Here is a 26,544-nt window from a genome sequence, read left to right as displayed (position 1 = left end):
TCAGGCATTGCAACGAAACACGGATCGCCAATTAGATAAACGAATTTATGTTAAGAGTGGAATCATTGTTCGAAAGTAGAATCAGATTGAAATCGATTAAGGGTTATTGGAATATTGGATGTACACGATGATTCGAGTTAATATTTGGATAGCGTGTGTACGAAATAAGTATATACAGAGTGTCTTACGAGTAAAAAACTTGAAGTTTTTCCACGTGTAAAGATGAAAATGTAGAATAAAATTTCTTCGTTTTTCAAAAAGGAAATATTATTCTATGAATTTTTCATATATTTTTTGACGTGAAAGTAGAATAAAGGTTGCGTTATTTTCTCATTAGAATATATTTTAGAATATCGAAGACGTTTGATGGATGGGGACGGATCTATTTTACGCATCAATTCTGTCTTACGTATCGTCACCGTATTTGGAAGGTAGTAGTTCAGAAAGGCGGTCATACTACTGTCTAAGATCGAAAAAGGTCTTAGACTTTCTATGAACTATTGGTTCATTAAAAAAAAAAAATAGAAATTTCTAGGATAAAAAGAATATTTCTCCTTTGATTGATCCTTTGATGAAAAATTAATTTATTATTATTATTTCTTTAATCTTACAAATTTTTTTCTAAAATCTTAAAGAGATTGAAAGAAAAGAATTCTGGAAAAGTAAAATCGAAACTATAGTTCCATAAAACAAGTATCGGAAGGAAAGATCGAACGAGAAAAGAGTGTTAAAGTTCGAATATTGGTTATATATCTTGATTCTGGGAAGTTTTCGCGTGTAATTCGGTTAATGGAAAGAACTTTGAAGTTCGTTGACGTATCGTTCTACTGATACCTCGGGGATTACCTGTCGATGGCTGTTCATGCCGCAGTTTGATCTATGAAACTATGGAGAAACTATGAAACTATGTTGGAAAGAAATGAAATTTCAATAAAAAAAGAATAAAATAAAATAAAACGGAAGAATGTGCAAAATTATTCAAAAAAGTTATTAGATTTGATACTAAATGAAACTAAGTTGGAAAAAAATGAAATTCTAATAAAAAAATAAAATAAAATAAAATAAAAGGAAGAATGTGCAAAATTATTCAAAAAAGTTATTAGATCTGATACTAAATGAAACTAAGTTGGAAAGAAATGAAATTCTAATAAAAAAAAAAATAAAATAAAATAAAATAAAACAGGAGAATGTGCAAAATTATTCAAAAAAGTTATTAGATCTGGTATTGAAAATATGATTCGCGTATTGATTATTCCAGCGATGTTTTACTCACATTTCTAATTTTAAACATTCGTCGTTTAACGATTTTAAAAATCACCTTACGTCTCCATTATTCCATACATTATAAATTTGATGTATAACACGACATTGATTATCAATTCTTACACTGATTTCTCGAGTCATCCATACGCCCAAGTATCGTAATCGATGCAAAACAAATCCATAATGGATTCCTTTTTCACCGATGCAAATTATTCGACTATAAATCTTGTTAACCGATGCACATTTTATCCATCGGCATTATTAATCAAACTCAACGATACTAATTCATACCGCACACGCAGTTTTTTCCAAAGAAAAATAAGTTCCACGAATTCAGAAAGAGAATCAGTCTCATCATTCTTTTTATAAATAAACGAGAAAATTCGGAACGACAATTCTTATTATTCTTATAATAAGAATATTCTTTCTTGATACTTTTCAAAAATTTATAATTTTTATTCCATGAAACGAATTCTTATAATAAGAATATTCTTTCTTGATGCTTTTAAAAAATCTATAATTTTTATTCCACGGAACGAATAAATCTGTTGAAATCATCTTCCATTAAGATTAAATCGATAAATTTTCGTATCGAGAAACGAAACGGACACGGTTTCTTTATCGCGGCAACATCCGTCAAAAACATGACCGAACGAAAGGCCAAATGTTACGAATATCCTTTCCCACGTCGTGCCAGATGCGAACCTTTTGTGCGCTACGAAAGAGTCGTGTACGCACGGCGTGTACGCCAGCGCGACGAGCTCTTTCCTTCGTCCCTTTAAGGAGAATCCACATCGCGAAGGGAACACGCGGCCACGGAAAAATAAAAAAGAAAAAAAAGAAAAAACAGTCGACAGTACACGTGCGGAACTCGAATCCTCATTACATCACGGCGATTCCTTTCTGCACCCCGTAAACTTTCGCAATGAGCAGCGTGATAAAAATAGAACTTTACTCATTAGGAGGAGGAAAAGTTTTGAACGGTTAAATCGTGTGTGTGTGTGTGACTTTTTCCTTTTGGCGAATATTCATTAAGATCGATCTTAGAAGAAGTCTTCGAGAAGAAGATTGCTAGGAGAAGATTTTTATATTTTTTTCTAATTTGATTTTTAACGAATATTTATAGAATTTTCTTTATCATAAGATTTAATTTTATTAATTTTAAAAGTATTCTGAGTTGGATATTTTTTTTTTTAATTTAAATATGAAATATTGAAATTTTGAACGATAAAATAAACGAAATATGCATTCTGAATTATTTTCTGAAATATTCGTAAGATCGTAAGAAAGTTTTATAAATTAGGATTAGAAGCCTGATTGATTGGTAAAAGTATATTTATATTATTATTTCCGCGTCAATCTCTCAAGAAAATTATTGGCGAATGGAAATTATGGGAAATTTACACGGAAAGTGTACGAATAACAGTCGTCGACGGGAAACGACGAGTTTATCGATCAAAAATTTCATTTGAATACACAGGGTGATCCAAGACAGTTACGTCAGACAATTTATCTTCTTGTATAACAAAAGGTGAAATTCGATGAAACTATTTCAATTAAATTACCTTATATATTAATTAGAAAACGCAATTACTTCAAAATCCTAAAATAGTATTTCCTACTTTTAATTCTTCACGGTCCGCGAACGATAATTACAAAGATTCACGGTTTACGAACAAAATCCCATAAAAAGCAGGAGGGGAAAAAAAAAAAGAAAAAAAGCTACAATCCCTTTCAGAAATTTCACTGCTCCTTTCCCGATTACAACCAATAATTAATTTCTTATACCATTGCATCATGTTGTAACATAAATTACGAAATCCCAATTAAATCGTCCATTCGAATAACATACAACCATACTCTAAAACGTTACGTATACGATTCTTCAAATCCCCTCAAATACCTCAAGTGGAGGTAAAAACACGACACCCACCCCGTACATCCTCAAACGGAAGAATTTCCATGTCACAAATTCGTTGTAGGAACACGCCACTCCGTCTTATCTCCCTCGATTATCAGAGCACGCACGCACACATCGCACCCCTTCCAAATCTCTCACACCAACGTAACATCGAAAAGGCGGTAAACCTCCCGATATATAAAATCAGACAGCTACTCACTCAACGTTTTATTGATCCAATCGGCCAGGTCCTCCTGCAACGGCAGCAACTGTCTGCTCTGTGCCGAGTGGAGACGCTCGTGATAGAACTCGGCGTACTCTTCCTCTTCCGGCGAGGGCCTGGGCACATCGGCCCGATTGAACACGGTGACCGAGGAGGGTCCCCAGCTGCTTCGATAACGGGTGTGCTGCGAAGACGGGAATCGATTGGCGTACGACATCCTGAGGAAGGGAAGGATGATTGGTCCCGGTGGCCAGCACCGGCGCCCCACTTCCTCTCCTCGACGATCCTCTCCACCAGATTCTCCCTTTATCTCCTTCCTAGCCTTCCTTAGCGATGTGTTCGCCCCCCCTCCCTCCTTTTTTCCCTTTTTTTTCCCTCTTTCTCTTTTTGCGCCGCAGATTCCTCTCGACTACCACTGAAGAGCCCCGGCGACGCCGCGCGATCCGGCACGTCTGTCGATTACGCGAGCCTGAAAAGCAAAATCCTCTCTTGGTCTTATCGTGTCTCTCGTCTTAATGTAACCTCTGGATCGTGATCCTTTTACGGGGCAAACGTCTCTTGACGAGATCGTGAAAGTAATTTCGGTAATGTGAAACAAGGGATGAGATAAGGGTGAGGGATGAAAAGTTGTTTTGATATTCTTTTTTTAGAGAATTCTTCGATGCTATACGAGAGGCCAATGTCGATTGTGACGAGTGACTGCGCGAAATTTGAACGAGATCGGCGGCACTCCCTTTGAGTCTCTCTATAGCAAGAGATCGTACGGTGTGTAATAAGGTCCGCTTTCTCTTACAATCGTAAAGAATAATAGGGAACGTAAATAAGAGAGTTGAAGGGTTAAAGCAAGATTTATCACGGTGCTTATTCGTATCATTATATAATATAATCTTTTTATATGTAAAAGATTGGAATAATTGTTTTATAAGGGGAAAAAAATTGAATCAAGTATATTCGAAATATAAAAAAGATTAGCTGATATTAAATAATTGAGTATATAAGCTATTTTCACGTATTATAGTGGGTTTAATATGGTATGAATGATTGGAGGGATTAAAGCGATACAGGAACGATGCCGGAAGACGCGTGTACTTACACGAACAGTAACCATAAACGGGATAAGAGATGGTCGAGAGATTTCCGACACGAATGACTGGCAGCAAGGAAAACGAGCCTCGAGTGGCGTTTTCGGGAATGAATGGATTTTATGTTAGAAGCTGTTTATAGGATCCAGCCAGACAATGTTTCATAATAACCTTGAAGGGGATGAGACTGCAGCTTCTCGATTTAATAATGCTGCCTGGTTCGATAAATGGCGTGGTTTATATCGTTTTACGATTGTTATATGTTAATGTCTCGCTTACGATATTATTTACTTATCTTATCCTTTGAAGAAAAAATTAAAAAAAAAATATTCAATCCAAAATAAAAGTTACAGACAAATAATTTTTATTTTTACAATTTAATTTTAATTATTATTTTATTTTTAATATTTAAAAATAATCAAATGCCAAGAGTAATAGGCAGGCAGGCAAACAAAAATTTCGAGAATATTTAACAATCGAAACGATAAAAAGATAGTGATTGTTAGATCGCGATTCGAGTAATGGACATAAATTTCCACGAGGCTCGTGTTCTCCCAGTGTCCACAAACGCCTCTGTATTTAAACGACATTTGCCGCTATTAACATTCATCGGCAGCCCCCAAGGAACGCGAGAGAGACGTCTTACGCAGAAGCATCGCGATTTTGTTGAATCCGCGTGGGATTCGAACGATCGAAGAACGTAGAAAAATACGAGAGCGAAAGAGATCGAAATAAAAGGGGAGGAGAGAGAGAGAGAGAGAGAGAGAGAGAGAAATAAAGCTAAATCTTCATAAATCCTTTCGATTTTCCACCGGAGGACACTGTTGTCGCCTCTCGATGACGCAAATGCAACAAACATGGTCTGATGCAAGCGTGCAATGGAGGTTAGCGGATACATACGAATCGATGAAATGAAAATCCGAATAATAGTGTGGCGATCGACGTACAAACCTACGTGTGTCCTTCGACATCGATCTATTAACGCTCTGTCGTTGGCTGTTCGACGTAATGCAATCCGTTGTAAACAGGTGACGACTCGACCGCGTGTCCAGGTAACATTATTCGTTTCTTTTACACATTTCTTTTCCACTTTTGCGTGGATATACGTGATTCGTTAACGCAATTGCGGACGGGTCACGTGGTGTCGCGTGCGTCGCTTCTGGTATTTGGAAAAGCGAGAATTGTAAATGACGAGTGCGCGATATCGAGTAGTTTGTTGATTTGTTTTATAACGAAAAAAGTTAATATTTTATTTTATGCGAATAATTAATCTTGCATCGAATGTATATACGTATTATAAATTATTATTAATGATAATAACATTGAAATAATACAGAGAATTTTGAATTTTGTTTTGTAAAGTTTATTAATCATTCATGAATTATTAATTATTCTTTCAGTTAAATATTGAACGATTAAATTTCACCTTGCATTTATCAATAACAGCGATTCAATGTTGCGGTTCGAAATGATCGAAACAAGGTGAGCAACATTTCCACAGAAACGAGCCAACGGAAAACCGAGGCAAAAATACCGAATTGCAGTTTTTACGATGACAGTGGAACATCGATTATTCGGATAAACCGGGGTCGTTTTCGATAAATCGATAAATAATAAACCCCGATGATAAAATTTACCGATTAACCTAGACTGAAATGAATACAGATTAAAAGTGATAGTGAAATTTACACGATTTCGAAGAAAAAAAAAAAATTATTTGCATTTCATTTATAAAAATGAAAGAAAGAAAAATATACGATAAACGTTAATCTCTCTCGATATATTATCAACGGTTTAACATTTAGGAAATTAATATTCGTACGAATCACGAAGTGAATGAGAAATCTAAACGTTATTGATACTTCCATATAAAATACGTTTTAATGCACTTATTTTATGGACGAGAGAGAATTCTTGGTTAATTATTATCGGGTTCTCTCATAGGTGACACGAGAAACGTGGGCGGCCAGATATCAGCTCGAGCCTCGTGATAGAGTTGTTCGTAAATCAAGCAGCTGGTGATCGATTATTACTGGCGACAGCTGGCCAATTAATAGCGTTTTCGCGTTATCGTGACAAATGGAGCAGAAAAGCGAACATGTCGGCTTCAAGGTAAGTCGATGCAACAGGAATCGAATCGAGTTCGCTCGTATATTTACTTTGCCTCTTAATTTATGCGTACATCCGCCGTGTCGGTGTTCTTCTTTTTTAAGAAAATTCTATCGAGAATAACGCGGGAGAAATTGGAAATCGGAAATCCGTCCTTTTATCGTATAAATGGGACGATAGGTAATACTGTTTATTAATCGAGCAAGATAACAATTATTTTGCTTGAAAAATATCTTAAAATTAATCGAGTTATTTATCTAGCAGATCGAGCAAAGTTATTAAAAATGTGTTAAATTTTTAAGTATTTGAATGAATAACATTTATCAATTTTTGAGAGATTGTAAAATTTAAGAAAATTTATAAAATAAATAGATTCTTTATGAAAGTCGTATGAATTGCGTGGTATTGCAACTAATCTTGATAATACTCTAATAGAAATAATCTATGCTCAAACTTCATTCGAAGGTTATTCTACTAATTATACTACGTATATAACGTAAATTTTCATGACATCACTCACCTGATAACGCGTAACAAACAACTACCAGACAATGAATAATTTTAAATATCCAAATTTTGTACAGAATTATATTCCATGAACATTTTAGAATAGTTCAATTTACTTAGCACAATAAATAATTAAATTAAAATCTAATGCCTCCAATCTGATCCCATCCGCCTCTTACACTTTTTACACAACTTCTCGATCGCCAATCATGTATCATCCCCTCACAAACCCAGCAACGCAAATATAATTCACAACCTTCTTTATACCTGTTTAATCGCCGTGAGACAGGAACTCTATCCCGCGCGGAACCACATATTCTTTTATCCGATCCGTTCCAACGTGCACTCACGTCCTACGATGGAACAACGCTCATCCCATACCACGACGGGGCATCCGTCGATTCCATCCAAGTTCAATCGAAGGAATAACCACGAGACGATCGAATGCCCGTAAAACGATTCCGATTGCAATTCGTTCTCGCAACGTGGCCAATCAATTTGGCACGGGGCGCACGTGATCCTCCGCAGAATGACACAAAGCTGAACAATTCGCGGCAACCGTATGTTTACGAGGGATAATCGTCGATCGCTCGAATCGAAGTCGAACACTGTCGCGAGAACGACAGAGACCCACGCTGCCTAGTAAATTATGCCGATTTTAATTAAAGCCTTAACGCGATGAATTGGAAACGCGGCTTAGTGTCGAGTGACGTCTCTCTTGCAACTAAATTTTCGAATGCGTCGCTGCTCGATCGAATTTTTGAGAAAATTATTATATAAGGCAATCAAACGAAATATATATTTTTAAGGGAAATTCTCGAGAATTTTAGTTAAGATGTAATTGTAATGATTGTATTTCTAACCTATAAAGAGAACAGTTATTGAGAGTTTTTAATTTCTAAATATAATTTTGTTATTAAAGTAGAATTGAGAAGAAAATTTGTGATGTTAGCTTGATATATTTTTTTTTAATATTAAGTTATTAGTTGATATATGATAATATCAATCTGTTAATTTTAATTTGTTTAATTAATAAAATTATTATTCGCATAAATTTAAATTCTCGTTGAATTTAAAAGTTAAGTATTCGAAGAACGGGTATAGGATTAATTACACAGGATTAAAAGGGAAGATATTAATTGTTTGCTCTTCATCTACATATTGTGGGAAAGGGGAAAAATTTCTGCAAACATTCTCCCATTAACATTTCATTATTTTTATGGAGCAAATGATGTAACAAAACGGGTAAACGTTAAACGATGGATCGAAATTCCTGTAAAATTAATTTGGCGAAAGAAGTTTATAGAACAATGGTTTTAATTCCTTAGAAAATAACGAACAGTATTATTTCGTTTGGATATATTCTCATTGTATAAGAGAATTCGTCGTAAAAAAATTTACAATCGTTCGAAAAATAAAAAATACAAGATCTAAATTTATTCAGATCTGACGAATTATAAAATTTATTTCATTTAAAAAAAATTACTTTATTCGAGTCTCATCTTTGAACTCGTAATTACAAACAGACTGGAAATAAATTGATGTCAAATATTAAATTTAACGCGTAATTACTACACGCATCTCGACAAATTAATTTTAATTGCCTTCTAACGCGATACATTTAAGATACTTGAATCACGTTTTGGTTCGAAAGTGCGCATACGCACAGTTAAAAATCACTTTCAACCAGAATTCGAAATTAAACTTCTCCACTCCTCCTTTATAACCAACTTTTTTACACACCGTTGTAACTCAATCTTTTTTCCAAAAAAATCCAGAGTATACTTCATAGAGAAAAAAAAGTTGCTTGCTAATACATAATTCCATCGAATTCTTCTCACTTTCTCGCCTCGTCCGATAAACCAATCCAACAAATCCATTGTACAAATGATAACTCAACACGAATATTCGCCAATTATCACCGACATTTTTTACAACGATTACTCGTTCGACATTCAATAGTCAGATTTTTTTATTATTTCTTGCTCGTTTCAACGACAACCATTCATGCTCATTCGTTTCAAAGCGAAGCACAAGTGAATGCACCGATTCAAGTCAGCAATCCGATACAAATCGCTGATCTCACGATACACCGTAATAATAAGTACAAAGAGCGGGATAGATAGATAGATAACGACGATAAACGATAACATCGAATAAATATTGGTTCGAATAATCCGTCACTTGGCTTGATGTGAATTATCCCCCTCCCCCTCCCCACCCTCGCGTTAAGAGCGAAATTAAACAAGTTCTCCATCTATGTACAGTATAGTATCGACATCCAGCTGACAAACGGCTCGTTATTCAATCATAGAAAACCGCATCAAAGTTGGCGTACGTACGTGGAGAGCAACGACCGGTTAACAATCGTACCCGCGGCTCGGATAATCGTTGAATTGGATCGTCGATCGGTCGTCGGGCTTCCCGGACGCTTCTCAGAAAACTCGACTGCTCGTTCAACCGGCGAAAACGCATCGTACCAATAACCTCGGCGTGTGCACGTCCGGTACCGTGGTAACCACGCTTGCTCCGAGCAAGTAATCACGCTCACGCGTGGGTGATCGGACCACGTGTCCAACACATTGACGCAGGCTACGCGATTCCACAATGGGGCTATTAACTCTATGTAATAGTAATACGCTTGGGGTCCTTGATTTTATTTCGGTTTAAAGACGCTCGTTTAACGAAAACGAAATTAAATTCTGATATCGATTATCGGGTAGGTATAATTATATATTTGGTCAACGAAATGATGTATCGGGGTTATTGTAAAAATTGTATAATTTTTTTGAATATGTAATTATATAGGTTAAAACCGTATATCTGAATAAAAAGGTATATCTGAATAAACACGGGAGGAAGACACGCTATTTCATAAATATTTATATTTAATGAGCGTTCATTAATTTCACGATATACTTTCCAAAAAATGTTATTAATTGATTATTAATTAAAAAGATACAATTTTATTTTCTATCATAAATTGGTATATCGATATCAATACATCATAGACTATGTGTATTATTAAATCTACCTGGCACATCATAATTTTAAAACCCAGATTGCAAATCAATTATTAAAAAAGTTAAATTTGCAAGTCATGAAAGAATATTATACTATAATATCACGTTAACGAAGACTTAATTACACATCAGGAATTAACATAATTATAAGTATACATTTAGCTACACTTTTGCGCAAAAGTCTTAATCTTTTTATTTGAAAAAAAAGATGAATATAAACGTTTATTTCATAAATTCCTTATTCTAAAGTGGTACGTAACATTCTTACATTAAGCCAATAACATCTCAACTTCTTAAACAGGGAAAAATCTTTCCTAATTATTCCTTCATTATAATCTCATAAACATATTTTTCTATTCTCTAAAAGAAAATACATAGATATTTTTTTCTTTCATCTACTTTGGAATACATATATCGATTCTTTAAACCATTGAACGAATTATTATCAAAACCAATAAAGACACTCAAAGGGTTAAGACAATTTATGCGCAAGACAGAGGATTCGAGTCGAATCGATGGATCGATCCACGTCGAGTGTTGCACGATTCGCGCGGTAAATTCTCTCCGTACACGTGGGTGGCGGATTAGGCGGGAAGATAGCGTGGCGGTGATCCGTAAAAGGCGCCGACAAAGTCGCGTGCCCGGGAGAAACGTGATGAAAGCGATACCGGGTGGATCCGGCGGAAGCGCGCCACTTCGCCTTCTGTTGTTCTCCTGTGTCTGGCGAATCTGCGGCCAGAGAAACAAGGCGACGGGGAGGTATATAGATAGCTTTGTGGGAATAAAGAACGGTAAAAGAGTGCACCGAGTTTTTGTTAACCGAATCCTTTGATGGAAAAGAGTTTGGTGTCTGGTTTTAATTCGAAGGGTAATATCAAAGTCGTTTCCACGAGGAATAACTTTGAAAAAGTTAGTCTTTGCGTCTTCTCTTTTGTGGTGGAAGAACTGTGTCGAATTGTGTGATTTTAATTTTGCACATGGGCAATATCGAATCGTTGCACGAAGAATAATTTCGAAAGGTATCTCTGTGATCAAATTAATTTTTTTTTTCGATGGAGGAGACTTTGATCGAGTATTTGTTTTGGATAATATCGTTGCTCGAGGAATAAGGAAAAGAATTTTGGTTAAGTATTAATTTTAATTTTTGGATCATTCCATTTTGAATCATTCCATTCTCGTGTTAAATTTGATTCGATGTAGATAGATACTATTTCGTTCGAATTTTAAAATACTCGATTTCTTGCTTTCTTCGAATCTCTCGTTTAAATTATTCGATCTTTATGATATTTTACAGTAATAAAATATAAAAATAATAAGATTTGTTTGCATTAAAAAGAAATTTAAAGATATAAATGCAATATTTCTAATTAGATACGTACTCTTACATTTTATATAATATCTATTTTCGCTTTTGTGCAACGGGGTTATTGTCATAATGAGACGGAATTCCTTTCCCATTCATTAATGCTGTTTGCAATCTTATTATTACTTAATTTCGTTTCAGAAATTCAAATTGCAAAATAAGAGATAAGCTGTGACCTCATAAGACGAAGTGGATTGAAATTATTATATTAAACGGCCGTGAGGAATGTCATTTGTAAATTTCAAAGAGTATTCGTAGGTGGATAGAAAATTCAGTGAATACTTGATTCATATTTCATTATTGACATAGATACGAAATATGTGGCGAATTAATTTACGTAGGAAGTAGAGTAAGAAATATGATGATGAAGAAATAACAAAATATAAAAGGAACATTTCGTATAATTCAATCTTCGAAATGTTAAAAAAATTTTTTTGTTTCATTTAATTTTATATAATGATATACGATCTGAAATATTATTGAACGTTATTGAGATTGATCGATCAGGTAATTAGAAAAGGTAAGGTGATTAATGATCTGTGAAGTTAACACAAGTATCTTAAATGAATGTATATACTACAAGAATTAGTTTTTTGATGCTACTTCTATCATTATCGATACAAGATTCAAGCGTGAATACAAATTGTGTTATATAATTTATTTCCTTAACATCTTCTCCCTTATTTTTCTGTGAATTTTCTTTTAAAATTCGTGTATAATAATGCAGATAGATATTTTTCTGTAGTAGTAAGGGGAGGACGAGTTCTGCCTCTGTAATAACAGACTTTATCGTAGAAACGGGACAGAAAAGAGAAGAGGAAACAATTTTTATCGTGAAACTTCTGAAAGAAATCTTGATTTTTGTGCTTGAAATAATGTCACGTGAATGAAAATGTACAATACAATCAATATTTTCTTAAAGCTTTTCCGATTTTTAATCATATTTTTCGCAATTAACAATTAACTATAACTGCAATAATCGAGACACTATTATTATTAAAATTAAATCGAATTCTTAAATTTGAATGTATTTTTCTGAAATTTCTCAATTATTTAAATTCAAAGATTTTCAAATATATCGAAGCTCAGAATTGTTAAATTAAAGGAGAGAAAAGATTAAGTGATCGAAGGAAAAAAATATTGCACAATTTGTATGATAGTTCAATTTTCCTCCAAAACTGGAAACACGATATTCATTTCATCGTCTGTTAAACACGATGTTTCAATATCGTTTCAGTGTCGGTTGGGAAGGCAAGCTTCTTGAAGAATTACACGCCTGCTCTAATTAAGGGTTTTCCTTCTTCGCAAGGGTAGTGAAAAGATGCTTTTAAAAAATCAGCACGGTGAATGCAACGAGCGAACTGGACCGCATCAACGAAACGTTTCCTTGTTGAAATTCTCGGCTTTGTGCCGACTTTCATACAAGAAACTTCTTCTACACAGACGATATATAAAGTAAACTCACAGCGATGAATGTACAGGTCAAATATGAAAATTTTAAAACACGTAAGTTGTTCGGTATTCGACGACAATTATAGCGTAAGTCGATCCATTTTTCGTAGGAGAAAAATATTTCTTTAACTTTAACTTTTCATTAAATATTAATTTTAATATTTTTAATATTTTTTTACAATTATTCGTAAAATATTGAGAATTATCAAGTCTAAAAACGGTGATAAAAATTTGAAACGATCTAGGGAAAACGTGATTTGAATAATAAAAGAATTACTTGTAAAACACCCGATCGTAGGAGTTGATGTTTTAACCATGTTGACTGGTTGCTAACTCGATTCTTAATATATTCACCTTCTAAAGATCTGGGGAATCTCTTCACGAGACAAAAGAAGAACTCGCTGCGTATGAATAAAAGTTAAATGAAAGTACGAAAGTTGATTCAAGAAGATGTCTCTTTAAGACGAAAAAAATAAATCTTTAAGATTCGCTATCGATTCCTTTAAAATCTTAAACAATTAAACCTGCAATTAAAAAAATTAAATCGTTTAATTTAACACAAAGCATTCGATTTAATTCCGTTCCAAATCCAATTTAATTTTACACGATAAATTTCAGAAATCAAAATGTTTAATAGTAATTTTTTTTTTGATAAATTTCAGAAATTGTTTTCTACAAATTAAAAAAAAAAAGAAACGAGTTAAAAATACACGTAAGGAAATAATTCAATTCCCTCAACCGCGATAAAATAAAAACAATTAATCATCCTCGAGGCTGATGAATGGAAAATCGATTTATCGATCGACCTGGAAGACTCGTCACAGTTTCCGCCATCGGTTTCCGATCGAGTTCGATTTCAGAAGCGTAGAAAGCCGGTATAAGTACCGGTGACGCTCCAGAACACGTACACGCCGCACTTTTTATTTCAATGTCAGTCAGTGAGAAAAGAGATCGAAGGAATTCCAGATTACGATTGGAAGCGGCACTAGGGGCCTAATTAAATCGCATAAACAGAGCGTGCCTGTCCAATCCGTTCCACGAGGCCATACGTTTCTGCGTGGTTTGAGGCATCGTTTGACGCCTAGAATTATTCACATCGTTCCTTCGTACAATGACGAAAAAAAAAAAAAAAAAAAACGAAGATATTTCGACGTTGACTCGATACAATAAATTAAGAGATATTAATTCGATTAGAATGTTTACTATGTAGAAGATTGATCACTTCCATCTAGTTGACGTGATTCGATTTGTGAGAAATTGTTGACTAATTATGGATTTTGATGGATTGGAGTAATAAATTATTTAAAATAAATAAAAGAAAAATAGAATGGATCAATTTAAAAAATTAATCGATTGTTCGAAAATTACTAAAAAAAAAAAAATATTGTATCGTTAATTATCGTGTATTAGAATAATTTTTCTCCATTTGATGAGCATTCGAAAATAATGGTTCTAAAGCGAGCCAATTGCAACACCCTTTAAAGTCCATCGAACGAGAAAGGGTCTGAAGAAAACAGACGAGAGAGAATTAAAGCTCACAACAACGTGACCGACCCGTTGATTAAAAGCTTTTAACCCTCTCGATTGCGACCTGTTCCATCAATAGATTTTCTTGCGATATATTAAAAGGATGATCGTTGACATAATAGAAATAAATCGTCATTTTGAAAATGATTCGATAAATTTAAGATTTTTTTTTTAATAGAAATATATACATAACTTGGGTCGAAGTTAGAGAGGATTTAAAGAGATACATATAACTCTAAAGTGCGGTAATGCTCCGTTAGCGGTAATAAGATGGAAGTAATGAGTAACAGTTTTGGAGCGTGACGATTACAAACGTGTGTAGGTAAAGTTACTTACGTGTGCTACAGAACGTTCTACTAATCAGAGAGCTGGTGCACGAGATATTCTTGCGAGATGCAAAATTAAAGATTGTCTTACGAAAATTCGTGTGTTTTAAGAATCTTTTGCTTTTCTACAGAATTTGATTGATAATTAACAATCAAAACAAATTATATATTATTAATTATATTCGATAATTTTAATATTTTTTTCATATTGTATTGTATAAAGATTGAATGCAATTATAAATAGAAAAAAAGAAAGGTCATTTTAAATATGAATCGTATTTAATTGATTCACAGATTAAAAATTGACTTAAAGAGATTTGTTCATTGAGATCTCGTGCAATGTTCTATCCTTGTTTATTTTATATTCTATTCTTCAATTTATAAATAAATTTTGATTTTTCTAACTTTTTTCAATTTTTTTTTTCAAATGTATATTGTATTAAATATATCGTATTAAAAGATTTTATTAAAAAGATGAAGACATTCAAATCTAATTAAACCATCCGATGAACAAAGAGGACAATCCAAGAAAATAATATGGGTAAGTAGAATTTTTTTCTCTTTTAATAATAATAAATCTAATTTAAAAGACATTTAAGTTTCGAAAGATAATTCTTATCTATGGTTTCGTTAAATACAGACTGACCGAGTGTATTCCCAACAATCGAATGCTTTATCGATTTTCACTGTAAACCTGTTTATTATTATTTGCAGCGCTTTGTATGCAGTAGGCATTCCTGGAACGTGTAGATTCAAAATCGTGACTTCGTTAATCCTATAGACGGTACTTTCGTTGTAAACACACGTTCTACCCCTAAAATTTTAAGTAATTTAAATGGTATTTCAAACCTGATGAAAAAAAAAAAAAAAAAAAAAAAGGAGAGAAGAAAAAAGAGAAAATTTCTTTCATCTAGTCTAGTTTCCAATTTAGATATGTAGATTCGTGCTTATATGGCAAAGTCGACGATTTCAGAGGAAAAATATTATGCAATCGATTAATCGAAAGCCTTCGATTGAGAAATTACATCGATTCCGAGAACATCGATTTCAACAGATCGTGTGTTTAGTTATACACGCTGATGAAAATGTAACTTCTGTGAATCATCGAAAACAGCAATTGTATGCATATGCAACTATTGAATAGCTTTCGAAAGAATAGCGGAGAAAGAAGTAATGAGATGATTAGAAATGTAAAAAAAAATTTTGCTATAACGAATTATTTTCATAATAACGATAGTTTCGAATTATTCTTTTAATTCCTTTTTATTGTCAAGCTTTCTAATTTTATTTTATTTTATTTTTCTTGATATAATTACATTATGATGATTATCATAATAAACGATTATTTTTCTTTCAATTTTTTCTGATAATAATAAAAGAAACAAATACGATACGATTGTATCTCTTATTCGTTTACTATCGTGTAAATATTGACATTGCCCGATCTGATCTAATAATTTTAAACCATTTTCTTAATCCTATTACTGCTTTTTTGCATATTTTAACACTAAATGTAAAAACTAACCTCTTAATCATTCAAAATCAGTTATTCATATCATGTAACTTCGTAACATTACGTAATAATAATACATGTATTAATATTTATGTATTTCAAGTTCTACTTTATTTTATTATGCTTATGCAATTATTATGCTATCAAACATTTTATATATATCACTTATTAATTAATATCTGTTTCACGCTTCAAAATAAGAAACCGTAATCAACTGCAATTACATTCTCGTAAGCAAATTAAAATCCGTTATAAGAAAATAATTATACAGTAATCACCAAGAGCATCATCAAAAATTTTAAAAACGAAATTTAATCAATTAACTAATAAAAAAATTTTTTTCGAAAACTTAGATTAAAAAATAATATGTTTCAATTTCATAATAAATTTCAATTATACGAATTTTTCTGCAGAGTCTCGTGATTGGCAACTGGATATTATTTTACAAACAAAATTAAATATAAAATTGAAAAAAAATCTTGTCATCTTTAATGCGTCATTTTTTTAGAAAATCTAGTGTGAAATAACAATCGAATTGACCACGATATTAAACATGTTACGTCCAATTGACATGAGAGACAAATAAAGGTTAGGTGCAAACATTTAATTACAGGAGACAAAATATGTATGAATTCTTGTTACATCATGTACCGTACAATCGTCTATGGCGTGTAATGAAGTTCACGAAGGTAGGCCGTTGTCCGACGCCTTAGAAATTCTTTAATGACTTTATGTTGCACGACACATACGAATAAACGCAGTTTAAGCTTTGTATCTCCATATTCTCGACTGTCGTTTTTTCACAATCTTGCCGCGCCACGGCGCGGCGTGTTCACGGTCGAAGGAAAGCTGATCGCCCCGCTGTGGGAACCGGCATGGATGTTACCTTCGAATTATAACCTGATCCTGCATTTGTGTCGCGAGGAATCTTTTTATCCGACCTTTGAAAACTTTTATGAAGAAATTCGATGAAGAACTGTAGTAATTGACTCGAATCGTTCGTTCTATTTTTATAATTCGTATGGAATTATTGAAAATATAATGAAGAAAGCACATTAAGGATAAAAATGTAAATATTGTATTCGATAGGTGTGACTTTTTTTTCCTTGTGAAAAAGGATAGAAGTAGATATTGTATTTATACAAATTTCCAATGTAAATTCGAATGTAAACAAAGCATTCAGATTATATAGAATAAAGTCAAAATGGTTAAAAAATTAAGCATGAAGCTTGAATTAATTATCTTTTCTTTTTTTTAATCTTTTTTTTTAATTTAATATAAACTGTGTACTTAAAATTGACAGATTATATCAAAACGATATAATAAGCGACGAATCGGTGATAATTAATAACAATCAAATGCGTAATTTTCACAATTAAAGAGATAAATACTTGGCAACAATGAGTGTTAATAAAGTTTACGTAAGGCTTCATTTCAAATAACGAATAAACACGTGGGGACGAGACTACTACTTCTGTTCATTACAATCATCGTCAAACAGTTAAAATAAACAAGCAAATACAAACATAAAGAACGATACTTGTCGTCAATTGAAATATACGAATAATCTATTATGTATACGTACGATTTTTCATTAAACCTGTTCAGTTGGTAACTCTTCGTAATTCGTCTCAATTACATTCAATTCTAGAAATTTCACGCAATAATCACGCAAATAAAAAGAATGATTGTCAATAAAATAATTCTTACTTATTGTTGCACTTTCACGACATGAAGTATGTTATTATATCATTAATCGATTAATTATTTACGACTCAGACACAAATATCGATCGAGTCGGAAAGAATCGAGAATCGAGAATCTCGCGATTCGCGTTACATCTCGCATATGACAACGATTCTAACGGTCGAAAGAGAACATTTTCAGATTTTTCGCGATGAAATGTTAATTTCATTTTAATCACAATTACACATAACAAAATTAAGATAATCAATAATGATATAATGATTTTATCAGCTATTTTTCTCTCTCTAATTATTTTCTCGGAAATAAACGTAAACTAATCTCGTCATGCATCGTTCGCGTCTATCGAATCGACCGACATATGCTAATCACTGTGTACATGTACAATTCATGAAAAATTCTCTTACCTCACGAATCTTCGTGAACATTGCTCACTCTCGTTTTTCGATCCAAAGCTTCAGCCTCGTTATTGTTTCGATTCATCGAGGATAGGCGATAATGAGAATCGAAAAGACACCTGACATTCCGGGCGAACACTCAACGATGCGCACAACAGACGCGTACTCGTCGATCATCCGATCGCAACTGCAGCCCTTCGGTGCCAGTGCCGGTTCTGTTGCTGCTGGCTGAGAGAAAGAGAGGGAGGGAAGCCACACCGCGAGAAAGCAAGACGGACGGATGTGAAAAAAAAAAAGAGAGCGAGAAGGAGGTGTTATCGAGACGGACGAGCCTCCCGTTGCTGTTTCTCCAGTCGGCCACTCTCAACTGACGACCACTATTGTATATACTTCGTATACCGGCGTATAACACGCTAAACGCCACACGAAATGCGACTTTGACGAAGATCACTCTCGTTACGAACCGTGAATTGAACAGAGACGAAAGATCTTTCTCACGTGAGTTCACATTACGAAGATATATTATCTTGAATGATTACATACGTTGCGAGGGAGGTTATCTTTCCTCGAATCGTATTCTTTCTTTCTTTTTTCTCCCTTTACTCTCGCAGTTTTCACAACCCGATTCTCTTCTCTTTTGTTCGTCAATCACCGGCAACGCCACGTGCAAATCGCCAATGCGTATACCGGCTCGGCAACCGTACACTGTAAATACACGCAAAAATGTGCATGCGTGCAAGAGCGGAGGCGCGGCACGCATGCGCGGCACACACGCACCCACTGCGTGCAATCCCCAGAGCAAGTACATGGGGCAAACACCACCCTCGGCCTGTGTCGGCGTTCTTCAACCCCCCACGACAATCCCCACCATTCAACCCCACATTCACACAGCAAATCCCCTCGACTAGGAGGATACCTCCCTGCGAACCCCTTAATCAATACTCGCCGTTCTACGCCGGCCAGGAATACCATCCTTCGTGTCCTCCTCCCTGGACCAATTTTCGGCATCGTCCACGGCGTTTATCGTTGCGCGATGAGAAATTCGATTCTTCGTATTCGCCCCTTTGTTTCACGAATATTGCACGGTGACAGTTTTCAATTTTTTTCTTTTTTCGAAAAAAATGAAGATCATCGGTATAATAAAATTGTTAGAAATTTTTTTAATCGCTTTCCAAAAAAATTAATCTAGTTGATTGAATTTTTTTGTAATGGTTTGTTAATTTTTTTATAAAGCGAATGGACGAGGGAAATGCAATACTCGCAGCAAGGATGTGGGGAGTTACAATTAAACGATAATGCACTGCGCGTGAAGATAATTCCGAGGGCGCGTTGGTTCCCCGAGGAATAACGCCACAATCCTACGAATTATTTTATTAGCCATGCTACTTGGCGGAAGAAACCTCTTTTCATTCAGCAGCTGTACTCTTACTCGCGCAGATGTATCGTAAAATATTATGGCGTGTTCGAGACTGGAATAAGCGTGCAATGAAAACAATAGTTTCGTTACCAGATATAGGATACAGTTAGAATATTTTAATATGTAAATTTTTCTCATTGAAATTTAGATTTAAATGTATATCACTCGATATATGATACAACTTATCGTCGAAAAAGATTATTCCCTTTAAAATGGAAAATATGTAGAAAAGTTATGTAATTTAAAAATCATAACATGTGTTATAATTTCATTCGATATAAAAATTAATCGTAACATCCTGATTACGCAAAGGGTGCCTTAATCCACGAATTATTAGCCCTTTTTACAGAGAGTGTTAAGTATACTTGGGGGTTGAAAAACGTGTCTACAGTGCCGCGCCCAAGTATACTCATTTGTGTAGCAAGCGTTTAAAAAAGCTTTCAGCTTAGGGTTTCGAGCGGTTTAGCTCGTTTATCATTTATTATCGGCGATAAATCTTTATTTATATGTAGAAATAAATCTTTGATCTGAAATATGATAATTGAAATTTTATTAAATTACAGAAACAAATATCTTTTTCAATAAATTTTACACGTATGTTATATATGTAATATTTATTGTAATGAAAAAGACCATTTATAGATCAGTATTGAAAAAAATTTGTATTTCTTATTGTTATTGAATAAACAAAAATTTCTAATCTTAATTTAACAAGAAAAATTATCAATAAATTTCAAATATAACAAATATAAATTTGTTATGTTTTATAATGACAATTTCATGATAGGAAATATTATTTTTATCTCAAGTTCCACCGAAAGAATCACGAAATATGTCACGAAATATCGACGTCTTTACCAATTTTGCGTGTAACTCGCTTGTCTATTATCTATATTTTACTTGTTTAGCTTTTCATGATAATATATTATCCAAAGAAATATAATATCTTGAATCAAATTCCCATAAAATAATATATAAATATAATTCTTGAGAAAAATTAAAATATATATCTATATATTTCTTTTTTATAATGAACTATGGATAAAAGATTTTTGCAATAAATGCATTTAAAATTGAATGATTTATTGGTACCAGGAACCATTACTACCGTGTTTAAGAAGTTTGTCCTGAGCTCTTTCGTGCACCATTATTATATTTATCGATCATATTTCAGAATAGATATTTTCGACATATTATTCTTGAGATCAATTTCATTGTAATCTTGATAAGTTAATTTTATTTAGATAACACTTTACATAAATAGAATCATACATGTCATATTTCATGTAATTTTAAAAATTAATCAGTGATGTATATTTTTCTAAATGTTTTATTTCAATGCAAAAAAAAATATTTGATAGATACAATATTATTTGGTTATTTAAAATCTTGAAATGGATTAAAAAAAATCTATTTCGAATTTTTAAAAAAAAAATCGGAATAAAAATATAATTTATAAAAATTACTTGCATAATAATTACGGATTGTAAAAATTATTCTAATAGAAATGAGTTTAGGAATGACTTTAACGTGATTAATATGTACAAATCGAATAAAATGAATATTTATAATTAATACGAATAACTATGAAAAAACTATAAATAATATATAATAAATAAAAATTTGATTAAATATATTCTATTGAAATTAACAAAAAAATATGCAAAAATTTCGATAAAGTTAATTAGAATTCTCTTTTAAGAAAATAAATTTTCGTAATAAAGATAAAAAGAACAAATAGCAAAAAAAGAATAAAGATTAGGTAAAAATTAGGGAATCAGTGCCATCTGTAGAGTGTCGCAAATGAAATATGATTTATAGAGATAAAGAGAGTAAATAATAGGAAAAGGATAGAAATAGGATTAGAATTGATTGACAATGCCATCTTGCGAGCATCAAAAACAAGATAAGACAAAGTAAGAATTGAGAATCACTGCTATTTTTTAAATATTTTTAACAAAGAAAAAGACCAATCTTTTTTTTTAAGAAAGATGGCATTGATAGTAAATTCTTATTTTATCTTATTTGCTTCTTTATTATTCTTCCTCTTTGTTTATATTGTTTCATCTACGATACTCTAGATGGCACTAATTGTCTGATTTTTAGCTTATCTCTATCTTTCTTTATTATTTGTTTTCCTTGTTTATATTTTTGGCGCGTACTTATGCATAATTTTATTAAATATATAAAATTTATGTATTATAATAAATTTAATATATCACGGAATTATAAAAACATAATTTTTAATAATCATTTTTGCAATATTATCTTTTATAAATTTAATTATTTTTTATAATAATTTATTAAGGTTAGAAAAATTCGCACACGTGTTATTGAAGCTAAAGTTATAAATTTTATTTAAATTTTTAAATAAAAATTTAAATTTCTTATGTTAATTTTAACTTTTTTATTTATGTCATATTATATATATAACAAATTTATAAAAATGTCATTAAATGATAATAATTCGGAAATCGATTCTAAATGGTAAGAATATTTAAAATATTCTATTAATAATTTAATAATTTAAATTAAATAGTTACTTAATCATCACTATAACATAACATAAGTTTCATATCTCCATAGTATAAATAAAGATAATAATAAAAGAGAAAACTATATAGATTGGGAAGATTATTTTATGGCTATAGCTTTTTTAAGTGCAAAACGTAGCAAAGATCCTCGTACTCAGGTTGGTGCATGTATTGTGAATGAAGACAAACAAATTGTAGGTATTGGATACAATGGAATGCCTAAAGGTTGTAGTGACGATGAATTTTCTTGGTGCAAAAATTCTAATGATTCATTAAAAAATAAATCTTTATATGGTATCATGATAACACTTTGTAATTTATTATTGTATATATCTATATAATTTAATGTTGTATGATAATGATAATATGAAATTTGCAGTATGTCATGCTGAAGTTAATGCTATTTTAAATAAGAATTGTAGCAGTGTTAAAAATTGTACCATTTATGTTGCACTCTTTCCATGTAATGAATGTGCTAAAGTAATAATACAATCTGGAATAAAATTAGTTAAATATGTATCTGATAAACATGCAACAAAGGAAAAAACTATTGCTGCAAAAAAAATGTTTGATGCAGCAGGTATTATATACAGGTATTTTAGTTATTTGGATTATATATTTATTTTTATTAAACTTGTATAAATGTCAAAAATATAAAAAACCATATAAGAATTTATTGGTACTTGAAATAATTTATTTTTTTAGATTTTTTAAAATTAAAATTTTTAGTCTTTGACAATATTTAACAAATATTTTTTATTATGCGTCTTCAAATTTACTAACGATGTAAATTTTCTTTTTTAAGCCAATATTCTCCAAAAAACAAACAGATAATAATTGATTTCACTGAAATAGATAGTAATAATGAAAGTAATTAACAAACTTTCACAAAAATAATGTAAGTAATAATAATAACAAAGTCTGTAATGAAAAATTTTTTTATATATGTATTCATGTTTTATTTTATTTTTTTCATGACATTTTGCAGGTTTAAAATTGTAAACAATATTAATTGTTTGGTAACACAAACATGGCTTATAGTTTTACTGAATATTCATTTTTACTGAAAAATTATGGTTACCAATATTTACAAATAAAATTGAATTAGGTACAGATGGAAAGTAAGAATATCTCTACTTATTTTAAATTTTTACAAGTCTATTTTTACCTTTAACATTAATTATATAATATTATGGAAAATAAATAAAACAATGTACAGAAAGTGAAAGAACTTTAGCAATAATACAAAGATACTATGCAGTGTTATCAAGATAATATTATCTGCAACTATATTGCAAACAATATACTGTACAAGTGTAAACAGTGATACGATAAAGTATGGCATGATAAAAACATGTAACAAGTATCTATCATTTCTTTGAAATGATAAAATGATATCTCAATATTCTTTACAAAACAACTGAAGGAAGGGCGATTGTTGATGTCTGATATAATATTTTCATGTTGACTCGTTATTAATATAACAACAAACAGAAATTGAACATAGAGTTTTGACATATATGATAATGATAATACGTTTATGTACATACTATACATATCCATGTTTTTGTCTTTAAAATATTATTTCACTTACGTTTGTAGTCACAACTATGGAGTAAAGTTACATAAAGAAATTATACATGGTGTGATTGAATTCATCATATAGAAAAATATTTAATTAATATTGTGAAAATGTATAGAAGTTTTATAAAGAGACAAAAATATTAATATTTATAAAAAACATATTTGATATTATATGTATTATCTTTTAGGAATATATTATTTGAGCTTCTTTCGCATATTACTCAATGTATAAGTAGCAATTGCAGAAAATATAATAGTAGATTTCCGTATAATGCGAGTTGCCATAATACAAAAATATTACGATTACTATTTTCATATAACGCGATTCCTCGTACAATGTTTACGATATGTACACGTTTTTTTCTTTTTTTAATCAATAGCATATATATATATATATATATATTATTTATTTTTAAAAACTATTTGATAAAAGAGAAAATAAAAAGAATATAGAAAATAAAGATTAATATGACAATAATTATTCCAAATATGTTACTTTATATTATTCGTCGTATACGAGAAAAATTCTTGTACAATACGATTTCCTATAACGCAGATTTTATACAACCGCGTTATACGGAAGTTTACTGTAATAGCTTATTGCAAATGGCAGTATATATTAATAATACAATGATTAAAATAATAACTAATCGCAATTTATATATTATTATTAATTTGCTCGATTTTCAAATCCTTTTAATTAGTATAACAAGTCATCTTAGAAGTTAATTTAAATATATATGTTATAAACTTTATATAAAATCTATATGATGAATTCATTTACATGAGGAGATGGAAGAGGATGTGAGTTGAGGTACCCATGCACTTATTATTTGCTCGTTTGATTAAATCAAGGACTTAAAGGCAAATTTGAACTGAAATCTTTTAAAGATCGATATACCATCCTTAATCAACATTATTTATTTCTTAAAGATTTGATAATTAGTTTTACGAGCGAAATAGAAATTTTTATATCGAGGTAACAACCTCCGGTAAAGATTGGAGCAACTAATATATATATACACATTATCTTTCCAAAATTTTGTAATTATGCATGAATTTAAGCGTAAAATGTAAATAATATATTTAAAAAGGAAATAGTATTAAAAGATACTAAAAACGCTTCGGTAGATGCATGGTCAAAAAGTTGTAATGTGAGTGATGTATGATAATGTGCATTACTTTTTCTAATGTAAATTGTTTACATTTCGTATATCGATAGACTAGTATAGTAATCATATATTTTATTTGCATTGTACAATAATTAAATGACTAATGGCAAAGTGAATGAATAAAACATCTACATTATCGCTTATGTTACGATATTATTTACGTAGCCCTGAGAAACATTCCATGCATTTACAGAAGGTATGAATTTAAACAATATAATCATGTTCATTATATTTTGATAGAAGATTATTCCATCGATTAATTTTGCACGTAGTGAAATTTTATTCGGCATGTTTTAAGAGCAAATTGAAATATTAAATATATATTACTATGAATACCGCTTGATGCAAATATCTTATTTTTATGATTACCATTAAGATGATATTCAGTGAGCTTTCAACACTGCCATATTATTATATTAACTAATCGCAAAATTATATTCTATGACTTAAATAAAATAGGAAGTGTGGTATGTATATTTATATATATATATTGTTAACGTAATAGTTGAAATATATACAAACATTATCACTAGTTTGTAATATCTGCATTTTGTTGAACTTTTTTTCATTTTCATTCAAGGAAACTCACAACTTATAAGTATATATTGGCATTTTGAAAAATAAACAAGGCAATCATAACATCATTCGATTTATACCTGTAAATTTAAACATTATCTTTTATTAAAATTTCTGTGTATCTGATCACATACAGATATATGTTTTTTTATTCTGTTTGTTTGTTTTGCTATTGACACTTATTTTTCAATTTATCATATACTTTGGTAATTTGCGTACACAATACGCACTTTTATCGTTCTTATAATAAGTTTCGTACAGAGACTTTCGCAAATGGACATTTACTTCCATATTGACTGTTCTCTCGATGGAATATCAGGGCTCCAATCCAAACGTAGATTATTACCCTGGTTTTTAAACATAGGAATAAAATGATATTTCTAGAAGGAAAACGATAGATTGTATTTGTTCACTTGACAAATTTGAACCAGTTTTTTTTTTTTACGAATGAAGTGAACCAGACAAATTACGTGACTTGGAACAAAGTCTATTCTCAAAAAGTAGCGTCGAACATATGTGGTACAATTATCGGTGCTCGATGATCGTCTAGTTTTCAAACTCTACATAGTAGAGTATTTCATGTAGACATCGCTGAAAATAGTACACCTTAACATCAAGTAGAAATATTCATAGAGCGCGCATATGAATGTATACAAGTCTTGTATTTTGTACCAATGTGTTAGTTTACGCACGTCATATATTTTACACACTGTACTCCACCCCCATTCCTCACCACCCTGCCCCAATCCCATCCGTGCACTAAACATTTTCACACTTTGTCAATCCTTCTTAACGTGAACGTTCTGTCGATAGAACGTTCATTTAATTCGTTCTGTACCAATTGTTAATTAATATTTAGCTAAAGCCATTC

The 26,544-nt window shown here is 31.6% G+C and overlaps 2 protein-coding genes and 2 long non-coding RNA genes across 8 annotated transcripts in view; 3 read left to right on the top strand and 1 right to left on the bottom strand.

The window, feature by feature from the left end:
* The window catches only part of LOC725218 (growth arrest-specific protein 2), a 33,294-nt gene extending 14,540 nt beyond the window's left edge, over positions 1-18,754 (bottom strand). The window contains exons 1-2 of one of the 3 annotated variants that reach the window (XM_001121094.5): positions 18,400-18,754; positions 3,384-3,855 (exon numbers count right to left, since the gene is read on the bottom strand). In XM_001121094.5, the coding sequence (XP_001121094.1) occupies positions 3,384-3,603 (220 nt within the window). In that variant the 5' untranslated portion in view covers positions 3,604-3,855; positions 18,400-18,754. Of the gene's footprint in view, positions 1-3,383; positions 3,856-4,479; positions 4,645-7,351; positions 7,673-18,399 lie in introns of those variants that run through there. The other 2 variants (XM_006565331.3, XM_026441517.1) reach the window with 2 other exon arrangements.
* LOC102655014 lies at positions 8,176-14,084 on the top strand. 3 transcript variants are annotated; one of them, XR_410182.3, is made up of 4 exons: positions 8,181-11,230; positions 11,612-11,990; positions 12,708-12,976; positions 13,585-14,084. It is a non-coding gene; the product is annotated as an uncharacterized LOC102655014 (long non-coding RNA). The 3 variants fall into 3 exon arrangements; XR_410183.3 differs by lacking the exon at positions 13,585-14,084 and having other exon boundaries at positions 8,176-11,230; positions 11,612-11,977; positions 12,708-13,561; XR_410181.3 differs by lacking the exon at positions 13,585-14,084 and having other exon boundaries at positions 8,178-11,230; positions 12,708-13,560.
* On the top strand, positions 15,224-15,651 carry LOC102654988. Its single transcript, XR_410180.3, has 2 exons — positions 15,224-15,316; positions 15,490-15,651. It is a non-coding gene; the product is annotated as an uncharacterized LOC102654988 (long non-coding RNA).
* A 3,317-nt stretch (positions 18,755-22,071) lies between the features above and the next one.
* On the top strand, positions 22,072-26,007 carry LOC408883 (deoxycytidylate deaminase). Its single transcript, XM_392413.7, has 5 exons — positions 22,072-22,294; positions 22,394-22,635; positions 22,721-22,934; positions 23,147-23,239; positions 23,330-26,007. Exons 1-4 carry the CDS (start codon positions 22,197-22,199, stop codon positions 23,217-23,219), a joined length of 627 nt encoding a protein of 208 aa, XP_392413.4. The 5' UTR covers positions 22,072-22,196; the 3' UTR covers positions 23,220-23,239; positions 23,330-26,007.
* Positions 26,008-26,544: the final 537 nt, after the last annotated feature.

The sequence above is a fragment of the Apis mellifera genome, linkage group LG6 (genome assembly GCF_003254395.2).
Source record: "Apis mellifera strain DH4 linkage group LG6, Amel_HAv3.1, whole genome shotgun sequence".
In the NCBI taxonomy this organism is placed as follows: Eukaryota; Metazoa; Arthropoda; class Insecta; order Hymenoptera; family Apidae; genus Apis; species Apis mellifera.
Note: the sequence above shows the minus strand (reverse complement) of the source record. Positions and strands in the feature narration are given on the sequence as shown.